At 41.3% G+C, this 12,654-nt stretch overlaps 1 protein-coding gene across 1 annotated transcript in view; it reads left to right on the top strand.

Moving 5' to 3' along the window:
* The window catches only part of nr2c2 (nuclear receptor subfamily 2, group C, member 2), a 347,317-nt gene that overhangs the window by 26,389 nt on the left and 308,274 nt on the right, over window positions 1-12,654 (top strand). The window contains exons 2-3 of the mRNA XM_041191833.1: window positions 2,254-2,391; window positions 11,917-12,153. Coding sequence (XP_041047767.1) covers window positions 2,254-2,391; window positions 11,917-12,153 — 375 coding nt within the window. The remainder of the gene's footprint in view (window positions 1-2,253; window positions 2,392-11,916; window positions 12,154-12,654) is intronic.

The following is a 12,654-nucleotide window of genomic DNA, read 5'->3' as shown; positions in this document are numbered from 1 at the left end:
CATAATCATCCACTGATATCTTTTCTGACAGCGATGCATATACCTCATGAGCTCTACCTACCTACCTAGACTGTAAAAGCAATGTCCTGATTTCTTATTATGGCTATTTCATCTATTTAGCTATCTTCTCAAACAAAATAAAGAATGCCTTTACATCCCTTCCCTCAAACTTCAAAGTGCCTGCACAAATTCCCTACTGGTTTTTAAATTGAAAGAAATCTACATCAGAACCTTCCTCAGCATCTGAGACCTCATTTTTATCCTCCAGTTTTTTAAAGCTGATATCTCTTCCCCTTTCCTTTTCTCTTTTCTCCATTGCTAATTTCTCCCTCTGAAGATCAACTTTTCTCATTACAATTTCCCTTTGAAATGCTCTCTTTTTCCTGTTCCTTTGCTTTTGTCTCCAACTCAAGTGCTTTCATTTGCAACTGAATTCAAGTGACTTATTAGCTTCAGGTTTCCCTTCCAATTTCAAATGTTGTAATATTACTTTAATTATGTCTGCTTTCTTTGCCCCTACAGTTAAACTCAACTGCAACTTATTCACCAATTCTATTAACTTAACCTTATTTACCTTTTGGAAACCAATTAGTTATATCATCTACTCCAGAAAAGCTTAGCTAGGGATAAAGCTATATCTGCAGTCTCACCTCTTTAAAATCTCTCAACATCAACTCCTGAGTTCAGTGCTCTTCTCGTACTTGTAGCCTGAAGGTTCACCAACTCTAAGCCAATCAAGAAATTTTAAAAATCCAGAAAAGAGCTCCCAATTTTGTTATGATTTGCAGGTCATATGTACCAGGCAGAACCAAATCCATAAGGAAAACTTGGCCACACTATCACAATGGTTTTGCAATTTGTATTTATTACAAGATTTGTGCACTGAATTCAGAAGCAATGAGTCCACTAACACCTTTATTGCTTTTAAAAATTAAATTTAAACATTTATTAACAAAAGAACAAGTTTAAACATACATAAGATTACAGCTACTTGATATTATAACAAACCCCAAAAATTCTATTTAACCTGACTACACACCGCCCCCCTTCAAGGCAACAGTTCAAAATAGATTTTAAATTTAAATAGGCAATCCAGCAAGGTTACCAAGACACCCACTCGAAAGTGGAATTCCAAACAATTTTAGTTACTGGAGCAGCACTTCTTCAGAGTGCCTAGGGCTTCTTCCAAGTCTGTGTCACAAGATTTTACATAGTCACACCCAATATAGCCTTCCATCCTTCTTTATATATGTTTCTCTCTTAATGTGTAAGATCCCATTGTTCTACATGTCTTTGGAAATTTACTTTTCCCATTATATAATAATCTTTCATGTCATCCTTATGGTGTTTTCCTTTTAGAAAAAATAAATGTAATAACCTTGCCCTATTTATCTTGTTAGTTGTAAACACCCTACTATCCCTTTGAAAATCAAACACTTATAATGTAAATTTAACTCACTTTACCTATTGACTCTTATACTCTAGCTCACTCATTAACATTTTAAATACCCTTTTTATACCTAACACATTTGGTGATTTCCACCTTGCAGTCTATCTGACTCGAATTCAATTAAATCAGCCACCCACATAACCCTACCTTACAATATCCCACAATTCTATTATGAAAAATATAGTTTTGTGTGTTTGGTGGGATTTCTGTAGGGATACTGTCCCTCTCTTTGGTGGGCTTTCTGTGGGGACTCTATCCTTGAGTTTGTTGGGTTTTCTGTAGGGACACTATCCCTGTGTTTGGTGGTATTTCTGTATGGATACTATCCCTGTCCATGGTGGTGTTTCTGTAGGGATACTATCCCTGTCCATGGTGGTGTTTCTGTGGGGATACTATCCCTGTCTGTGGTGGAGTTTATGTAGGGATACTATCCCTGTCTATGGTGGGGTTTTTGTAGGGATACTATCCTTGCCTATGGCGGGGTTTCTGTAGGGTAATATGTCAGTGTTTAGTGGACTTTCTGTCAGGATACTATCTTTGTGTTTGGTGGGCTTTCTGCAGGGATACTATCAGTACTTCAATGTTTCAATTTCCAAAGTTAAATTGTCCATTCCTTTGGAAATTGAAAGTCCTCTGTGAATTGAGTCAGCATTGCATTAGTAATGAATGATATTTGATTCCCTCCAACGAGGATTTGGAAATAGGTTTCATTGCATGCTTTCAAACCATATGGTACATTTTTTATAAAAATGACCCGAGTCCTGAAAGCTTTAATGCATTCATTTTGAATTATTGTATTCTAGGCTACACAAGTCCATGCTCAAGTCACTAGTACTGTGGTTCAGGCCACACTGCCAGGATCACCGGTGATGACTAGTCCTCCTCAGAAAATCCAGTTAATCTCCACAGACTCTCCTGTATCCTCTCCTCAAAGGATCCAGGTATGTGGCAGCATATTCCATGGTGCAGTGGTATTCAGATGTGTGCCATAATGTGTGAACAACATTGGCTTCTTTCTGGGTAACTAAGTTAGCAGTGTTGATGTTTGAAGAGTGAGTTCCTTGTTTGGAAATGTGTTTAACAATCAAACTGAAACGCAAATAAGTTCCATGTGATCAGTCGCCCTGTCGGTGTGATGCCCCGCTCCATCGTTATACTGAGAACTTTAATAACTGAATGTAGACTCGGATAGGAGTTGCGTAAAAGGGGGAGAGGGGCGTGCGTTCAGGAAAATTTTCTACAGCGGTATGTGTCCAGTTCAACGACATAGGAGGCACTGCTGGACCTGGTTCCTGGGAATGAGGTGGGTCAAGTAGATCAAGTGTCAGTGCGGCGAATATTGAGGTAACAGTGATCATTGTATCTCAAGGTTGATTATGGGAGAGGACAAGGAGCAATCCCGAGCCTGAATAATTAACAGACGATAGCCCAAAACTGGAGTAAGAATAGATCTGACCCAGATAAATTGGAATCAAAGATTAGCAGGCAAAATTACAACTGACGAATGGGCTCCCTTTCAGTAAGAGAATTCAAGTACAGTCAAGGTTTATTCCCACGAAGAGGAAAGGTAAGACTAAGAAATCCAGAGCTCCCTGGATGATGAAAGAGATAGAGATTAAGATGAAGTGGAAAAAGTTTGCTTATGACAGATGCCAGGTGGATAATACATCCAAGAACCAGTCTGAATATAAAAGGTTCAGAAGAGAAGTGAGAAAGCAAATAAGAGAAGCAAATAAGGAGTATGAGAAGAGACTGGCAGCGAACATAGAAGGGAATCTAAAAGCCTTCTATAGGCATATAAATAGTTAAAGGGTGGTAAGAAGAGGAGTAGGGCCAATGAGGGACCAAAAAGGGGTTTTGCACATAGAGGCAGGCAGCATGGCTGACGTATTAAATGAATATTTTGCTCCTGTCTTTCTTTAGGAGGATGCTGCTATACTGGTCATGGTGACAGGGGAAGTAATTCAGACACTTGAATGTTTTAAAGTTGATAATGAGGAGCTTTGGATGGGCTGTCTTTACTTAAAAGTTGATAAGGCACCAGGACCGGATGAGATGCACCCAAGTATACTGAGGGAAGTGGGAGTGAAGATTTCAGACTACTGAGCATAATTTTCTAATCTTCCTGAGACTCAGGCATGGTGCAAGAGGATTGGAGAATAGCAAAGGTTACATTTCTCCGTCAGAAAAGAGTGTTTGGATAAGGCCAGCAAATCAGTTTAACCTATGTGGTGGGGAAGCTTCTAGAAACGATAATTCGGGAGAAAATTAATAATCACTTGCCTGTTTATTAGGCGAAGTTTCTGTAAACGATAATTTGGGAGAAAATTAATAATCACTTGCCTGTTAATTAGGGGAAGCTTCTAGAAACGATAATTCGGGAGAAAATTAATAATCACATGCCTGTTTATTAGGCGAAGTTTCTATAAATGATAATTTGGGAGAAAATTAATCACTTGCCTGTTTATTAGGCAAAGTTTCTATAAACGATAATTCGGGAGAAAATTAATAATCACTTGCCTGTTAATTAAGGAAAGCCAGCATGGATTTGTTAAGGGAAAATTGTGTTTAATTAACTTGCTGGAGTTTTTCAGGAGGTAGCAGAGAAGGTTGATGAGGGTAATGCTGTTATATTGTGTACATGGACTTCCAAAAGGATTTTGATAAAGCGATGCAACAGACTTGTGAGCAAAGTTAGAGATCATGGAATGAAAGGGACAGTAGCAACATGGATACGAAATTGGCTGAGTGACAGGAAACGAAGAGTGGTCGGTTTTTTTTGGACTGGAGGAAGCCTGTAAAGTGGAAGACCCTAGGAGTCAGTATTAGGACTCCATTCTCTTCCTGATCTATATTAATGACCTTAGTGTATATGACAAAATTTCAAAGTTTACAGTTGATACATAACTTGCAAGTATTGTGAAGTGGATGCTGTAGAACTTCAAAAGGACACAGACAGACTGGTGGAATAGGCGGACAAGTGGCAGATGAAATTTAACATAGAGAAATGTGAATTGATTCATTTTGGTTGAAGGACGGAGAAAGACAATATAAAATATAGGATACAATTATAAAGGAGCAGAGGGACCTTGGTGTATGTGTGCATAAATTATTTAAAAATGGCAAGACAGGTTAAGAGAGTGATTAATAAAACATACAAACAGACGAACAAGGAGCAGGAGTAGGCTATTCAGCCCCTTGAGCCTGCTCCGCCATTTAACAAGATCATGGCTGATTTGATGGTAACCTCAAATCTACATCCCACCTACACCTAGCGACCTATCACCCCCCTTGATGACCAAGAATCTATCCACCTCTGCCTTAAAAATATTTAAAGACTCTGCTTCCACCGCCTTTTCAGGAAGAGTTCCAAAAGCTCACGACTCTTAGAGAAAAAATTTTCCGTCATCCCCGTTTTAAATGGGCAACCCTTTATTTTTTAAAGAGTTCTAGATTCTCCCATAAGAGAAAACATCCTCTCCATATTCATCCTTTGAAAACCCCTCAGGATCTTAACCAATCAAGTCTCCTCTTACTCTTCTAAACTCCAGTGGATACAAGCCTAGTCTGTCCAACCTTTCCTCATAACACAACCCTCTCATTCCAGGTATTAGTCTGTAAACCTTCTCTGAACTGCTTCCAACACATTTAATTCCTTCCTTAAATAATGTGACCAATATTGTACACAGTACTTCAGCTGTGGTCTCACCAGTGCCCTGTACAACTGAAACATAACCTCCCTACTTTTATATTCAATTCCCCTCACAATAAATGATGACATTCTATTAGCTTTCCTAATTATTGCTGGACCTGCATACTAGCCTTTTGTGATTCATGCACTAGGACACCCAGATCCCTCTGCATCTCAGAGCTGTACAATCTCTCACTACTTAGATAATATGCTTCTCTTTTTCCTGCCAAAATGGACAATTTCACATTGTCCCACATTATATTGCCAGATCTTTGCCCACTCAATTAACCTACCAATATCTTTTTGTTGCCTCCTTGTTTCCTTATATCCAAGGTTTTATTAATAGGGGCATAGAGTACAAAAGCAAGGAAGTTATGTTAAACTTGTATTAAACACTGGTTCAGCCTCAACTAGAATATTGTGCCCAGTTTTGGGCGTCATACTTTAGGAAGGATGTGAAAGTATTAGAGAAAAGATTGATGAGAATAGTCCCAGGGATAAGGAACTTCAGTTACATAGAAAAATTGGAGAAGTTGAGACTGTTCTCCTTGGAGAAGAGAAGGTTGAGAGGAAATTTGATAGAAGTGTTCTACATCATGAGGGGTCTAGACAGAATAGATAGGGAGAAATTGTTCCCATTGGTGGAAGGATCAAGAATGCAAGGGCAAAGATTTTGGGTAATTGCCAAAAGAAGCAATGATGCCATGAAGAAAAATTTTTTCACTGGTTAGGATCTGGAATGCATTGCCCGAGAGTGTGTGGAGGCCGGATCAACTGAGGCTATCAAAAGGGAATTGGATCATTATCTGAAAAGGAAAAATTTGCAGGGCAATGGGGAGAAGGCAGGGAGTGGCATTAGAATTTGCCAAAGCATGTACTACAGCAGCTAGTAGAATTTAAATTAATTTAATAAAATCTGGAATTGAAAGCTGGTCTTAGTAATGGTGACCATGTAACTATCATCGATTGTTGTAAAATCCCACCTGGTTCACTAGTGTCCTTTAGGGAAGGTAATCTGCCATCCTTATCCAGTTTGGCCTACATGAGACTCCAGATCCACAGCAATGTGGTTGACTCTTAACTGCCCTCTCAAATGGCCTAGCAAGCCACTCAGTTTAAGGACAATTAGGGATGGGCAACAAGCCAGTGGCACCCACATTCTGTGAAAGAATAAAAATAAGTGTAGCCATCAGCAGACTTCAACCATAAGTCTGGGAACGAAGAGGAGAAAGCCTACCTAACAAACTGAAAGCCGAAAGAGTAATAGTTTTGTTCATTCTGCTCTATGCATGCAAGACTTGCTGTGTGTACCAGCCAAGAAGCTGAACCACTTTCACTTGAGCTGCCTTTGGAAGCTTCTGAAGGTCAGATGGCAAGACAAGATATCAGGCACCGAGGTGCTCGCCAAGCTGGTGTATCAAGCATCTGCACCATATTGAGACAGTCACAACTGAGTTGGACTGATAATGTAGCCAGAATGCCTGACACTCACTTACCAAAGTGAATCTTTTATGAAGAGTGAGTTTGGGATGCACACTCATGGCAGTCAAAAGAAGCATTACAAGGACACTCTGAAGGTCGCACTTAGGAATTTTGATATCAGCATCGATTCCTGGAAGAAGTTTGCGCGGGATTGCTGCCCCTGGCGCAACGAAATAAAAAATGGTGCAGTCTCCTTTGAAAGCAAGCACATATCAGAAGCAGAGATAAAATATAAGGCAAGGAAATCCTGAGCCAGCAACTCGCCCAAAACTCACTTGTCAGCAGTATCCTGTCCTATTTGCAGCCGAACCTTCTGGGTATAGATCGGCCTTAGCAGTCACCTAAGTACCGAATGGAACTCTACCAAACACCTCCAGATGATAAACATGGTCATCTTCGCCTCAAGGACAAACAAGAAGAGAAGACACTGCATCCAGTCCCCAACCATGAGAAGCCATGGAGCCAGGGTTAAAGCTAAGTTGGTGGGGATGGATGGGGAAGGATATGGTAGAGAGGGTGGGGAGGAGAACCGGGGAGAAGGAAAAGATCTAACAGGAGGGGTCCCCCAATGGGCCCTGAAGCCGTTGAGGAGATCCCTGCTCCTTGCCCACCATCAACCTATGCAGTGATAACTGCTGGGCTGGATGATTTGATGTGGGCCTCTCCTGCCGCTAGTTAAATCCCACAAGCAACAAATTTCCTTTAATTGGCTACTTAAGGCCCTCAATTGGCCCACAGGTAGGCAGGCCTCCTGATGCCTCCCCCTCTGCTAGTAAAACTGCAGTGGGGCAAAGGCGATGGTGGGCACCGTGGTATTTTACAGGCTGTTCCACCTGCAAACTTGCTATAAAGTCCAACCCAAGTTACCAGACCTGCTGAGTTTTTACAGCATTTTGTTTTTCTGCTTTCTCTAGCAGCCACACCTTAAATCCGCTTCCAGGTCCAATGACATCTGGGATCTTGGACTGCCATGGGCTGAAAGCATCATAGCAGCTGCCTGGGAATCTGCCATATACCTGCAAAAAGATCTTTTTTACGGTTGGACACCAGCTGCATGTCGATGGAGTGAAAACCCTTCAGTTGACAAATACCCCTGGTTGTTCTGATGGGCCCAGATTGTCACGTGTGAGCAGTTGCTTGTGTCCTGCAATTGTGGGAAACCAGCCAGAGAGGCAGAGCTGAGTGCCCACACATTCTGACTGACATCATCCGTGCCAAAGTTGATATAAATAAGCCACCAGTGACCTGTCTTATGCATTTGGGGGTGGGGTCAACAGGGATTTGTCTGCAGCAGAATCCTGGAAGGATCCACAAGTAAAAATGTTATTAGAGTAATGCTTCCTTTTTTAATGGGGAGGTGTTACGAAAGCTGGACTTTACAAAATGGCTATGTATTAAATGCCTAAGGCATAACCTTAAGGTTTACTTAAGGTAAAATAGGGAATTCTGAAAACTCCCCAGCTTGGAGGCATGCCTATGTGGACTAGTTGGCATGGGGGTGAAGTCAAACAGAAACCTATTGAAATCAAGTGACAATTTTCACATCTTTCCACATTAATTCACAGTAAAGGGACAGCTGGAAGACACAGGAAGAGGGACAGAGCAGCTTTCTGCTCTGAAGAGCAGAAAGAACTGTTTTGTGTTAACAAGCAAGCTTGAGAGTTGGTTTTCTGTTTGGAAGGAAGGGGACAGAACCGACGGGTCTTTTGGAGATTTAAGGAACAAGGAGTCACCTAGGTGGGACTTGCTGGTGGAAGTCAGATCTGGAAAACTCTGGCTGAGTGGAACGATTTTCATTGGACACTGGAAGTTTTGACCTAGAGTGACAGGGAGAAATGAGCCTGCTGGAGAGCTGATAGTAACTTTAGATTTGTTCTTGTAATGCTAAGCATCTGCCAGGAATGCAGTGTGCAGTGAAAGGGTTATAAGACGTAGCTCGATTGTGTTAGATAATTAATGCAGAAGTATCTTTTCTTTAGTTCGATGTTTTAGTTGCCTGTTAAGCAATATATGATCTATGTTGATTTTAATTTCTTTGTTTGTTTCAGTAGAAGCCTTTAAAATGAAATCTTGTCCGATTGTTATTTCCATTGGATGTTTGGGAAATTCATTTCTTTTTGAAAAGTTACCAGTCCCTTTGGGGTAGTGTCATGCCCAGTAAGAATATCATATTCCTAACCTTCAAGACTTCAGTCAATGTGGACCCTTTGAAATTAACTTTAAAATGTGGTCAGAATGCTGCCCAAGTATAGCCACCAACAGTCAGGTGATCTTTTGTGATTTCCAGGCAGACAAAGGATTGACTCATGCCAGACATAAAATAAAAAAGGAAAATACTGGAAAAACTCAGCAGGTCTGGTAGCATCTGTGGAGAGAGAAACAGAGTTAACGTTTCGAGCCCGTATGACTCTCCTTAAGAGACTCATGCCTGAATATGCTTCTGGAAACTTCTTAAAATTTAAATGACCATGGGTGGAATGCCCTCCCTTGAATAGACATTCACAATGTGAAACCACTTGTAAATTTATCCCTCTATTGACTGGGCATGTACACAAAACTCAAGTCCAGATTTCATGTCTCCAAGTTTGAAGCTTAACAAAGAGAGCTGTGCAGAAACCAGTTCCTCATAAGTAGGTGTAAATAAACCATCCATTTCCCTGTTGTGTAGCAATGGCTTTGGACTTCAAAATCATTCTGGGTGGATAATAGAAGTATTGATTATGTGACCAAAACTAGACACAGATAATGAATCATATTACCGCAAGAACCAGGCTGAAACCAGATCTGTCTGGAATCCATCAGGAAAGAGGGACCATTCCTCCAGCCGGTAGAACTAAAGATAGCCAACTCAGGCAGTGCAGGGGAGGCTCATTTCTTTTCACCTGTGAAGATTTGCCTTTACAGAAACTTGGCCATAACCTTGTCTGGAAATCCAGAAACTTCCAACTTTCAATCATCTCCAAAGAAACGAGAAAACATATCTGACCTGCAGCATGTCACAACATTAAACAGGTAAAACACTCACTCTAAACACACATCTTGTTGCAGACACCCAAGGGAGAAAAAGTTATTCCACCATCTCTCTCCCTGTCCATAACAATAGTAATAGTCAGCTAAGGCAGCATATGTGACAGCCGTCCTGATGTGATAGTGCGAACCCCCAAATTGTAGAAAGTAACCTTTCAGTTAAACCCTTTGTCACAAACCAGTAAGAAAGTAGCCGAGAGTACTGAGTATTTATTGGCATATTTGTTTGACAGTGATTCAGCCCTGTCAATTGCCATTATATACTCAGCTTGGCATCAATGATGAGTTTCAGGAATCCTTGTGGACCTGACACTAAACTGAAAAATGTATTGAAATATCACTAACTGGGTGATTAAAAGATGTTAATTGTGAATGCACTTCTCAATCACATGCAGATTAACAGGCTGGAGTTAAGTGCAGAAGTTGGCATGTTGGGGCCAGCTTCACGATGTGCTGTCACCAACTAACCAAGCTGGCAACCAAATCCATGAGACCTGCAGGTTAATTCAGCCTGATGTGTCTGCAAATTCAAGGATTTTGGAGGGAGAGGGTTGTATGGGACACAAAGAATGTGTTAATAACTGAAGGGGTGGGAGACAGGCAGGTGAAAAAGAAGCATGAAAATCTAGCTGGATGAGAAAGGACAGGTTGGCATGAAGAGTGGAGAGGACCCAGCCAGCACAGTGTTCCAACATGGGAAGAAGGGGATTCTCAATCCAAGCACGTCACTAATGCCATAGATCAGAGGTTGGCAATTTTGTTTCAAGTAACTTTCCTCCTGACTCCCCCAAAGTCTACATACCACCTACAAGGCACAAGACATAGTGTGATGGAACACTCTTCACTTGTCTGAATGACTGCAGCTCCAACAAAAGTTAAGATGTTCGACACCATCCAGGACAAAGCAGTTTCTTGGCTGCCTATCCACCATCTTAAACATTACCCCCCTCCACCATTGGCATGTTATAGCTATACTGTTTATCATCTACAAGGTTCATTGCAATAACTCGCCAAGGCTCCTTCAACAGCCCTTTCCAAACCCATCATCTCTATCACCTAGAAGGACAAGGGAAGCAGAAGCATGGGTGTACCGCTACTTGCAAGTTTCCCTCAAAGCTGCACATATTCTGTCTTGGAAAGATATGGCCATTCCTTTACTGTCACTGAGTCAAAATCTGGCAATTCCTGACCTAACAGCACTCTGAGAGTTCCTTCGCCACATGATTGCAGTGGTTCAAGAAGAAGCTCACCACCATCTTCTCAAGGGCAATTAGGGATTGGCAATGTATGAATGCCTATGTTCCAAATTTTTAAAAATTGCCCATCTAACAGAAGATAAAGTCCAGGAAGGGCCAGTCAGGGATGGATCATGTAGAGTAGAGGAGGGGTAGAAGTTGGAAGCAGAATTAATGAAATTCTTTAGACCGGGGCGAGAGTTGGAAGCACCACTGACAACGTCATCAGTGTTACCGAGAGGTCAGGGATGGTGCCTGAACCCAGGCATATTACCTGTATGGAGGGGGGTCAATGGGATATGCTTATGTAATTAGTAATTCTGCAGCTCCTGGCCAGCAGCACTACATGCAAACTGCTGCTGCAGGCAAGTGACAATTGGATTGTTTCAACAGCTAGTCAGTTTAAGGGATAACATCCTGTCTGTCTTTATGGAACATTGTTTGAATAGTTATGTGAGCCACAGTAGGTCTTCTTTTGAATACATATACACAGGCTTTAAACAGATCATTCAAGTTATCTGGTACATCAATATATAAGGTTGTCAAGGGGCAGTGGTTTTCATTGAGATGGAAATCTAGGCCAGATATGTGAGTAGAGTAAGTTTGTAACAACTATAAATAATTTTTTGTATTTTGTACTATTCATTTACCCGATTGATGGTAAATAAACTGTTAGTCAATAGCTCGAGCCTTGATCTGAATCAGTGTATGTCAGTCATCAAGAGTAGATGAGGAGCATCATGTGGTAGCACATTGTACAATAATAAGCATGCTCTGGGCCGAAGTAAAGGCTCAGTCAGTTCCTATGGATGCAAGTTCCCATATTGGGTGTGCTTATTGGTATTAAACCTAAGTAGAACATTCAACGTTAACCCTAAAAATGTAACAATATACAGCAAAATTAGCTGAAAAATATTGCACAACTTAAAAGTTCCTGGTAGTAGGTCCAGCAGTAGAACTCATATCTGATGTTAAAACTGAATCATTCATGCTCATGATTTTTTAAAAATTGGCAACTTTATTTTTTGCAGATTGTAACTGATCAACAAACAGGGCAGAAAATACAGATAGTGACAGCCTTAGACACAGCTGTATCCTCCAAAGAGTTTATCTTGGCCACTGCGGATGGCAGAGGTGCAGGAAAGGTAATATTGGATGGTGGAGACAACACAGCCCAAGGAAAATTTGTTCTGACAACGCCTGAAAGCTCCAGTTCAAAGCAGCTAATTCTCACCACTACAGATGGCATTGTACCCCAAAGATTTCAGGTAATTAACACATGCAACACTGTTCTTTACTGCTTTAATCATGTTCTTTGAGTTACTGGGGTAAAAATTCACCTCGGATGGTAATATAAGTGGGTGGTATAGTATTGGCCTTCTGTTGGATTCCCTGCTGCAGTCAGCTGGTTACTGCTACTGAGGGAAATATTGGATCTGAGAAACGATCCATGTTCCCATGTGTTTACTGCCCTTGCCCTTCTAGGTGGTAGAGGTCTCAGGTTTGGAAGGTGATGTTGAAAGAGGCATGGCGAGTTGCTGCAGTGCATCTTATATATGGTACACGCTATTGCCACAGTGCGTTGGTGGTTGAGAGAGTGGATGTTGGAGTTGGTGGATGTGGTGAAAATCAAGTGGGCTGCTTTGTCCTGGATGGTGTTGAGTTTTTTGAGTGTTTTTGGAGCCACACTCATCTAGGCAAGTGGAGAGTATTTCATCACGGTTCTGACTTGTGCCTGGTAAATGGTGGACAGGCTTTGGGGAGGCAAG

The sequence above is a fragment of the Carcharodon carcharias genome, chromosome 7 (assembly GCF_017639515.1).
Source record: "Carcharodon carcharias isolate sCarCar2 chromosome 7, sCarCar2.pri, whole genome shotgun sequence".
Lineage (NCBI taxonomy): Eukaryota > Metazoa > Chordata > Chondrichthyes > Lamniformes > Lamnidae > Carcharodon > Carcharodon carcharias.
Note: the sequence above shows the minus strand (reverse complement) of the source record. Positions and strands in the feature narration are given on the sequence as shown.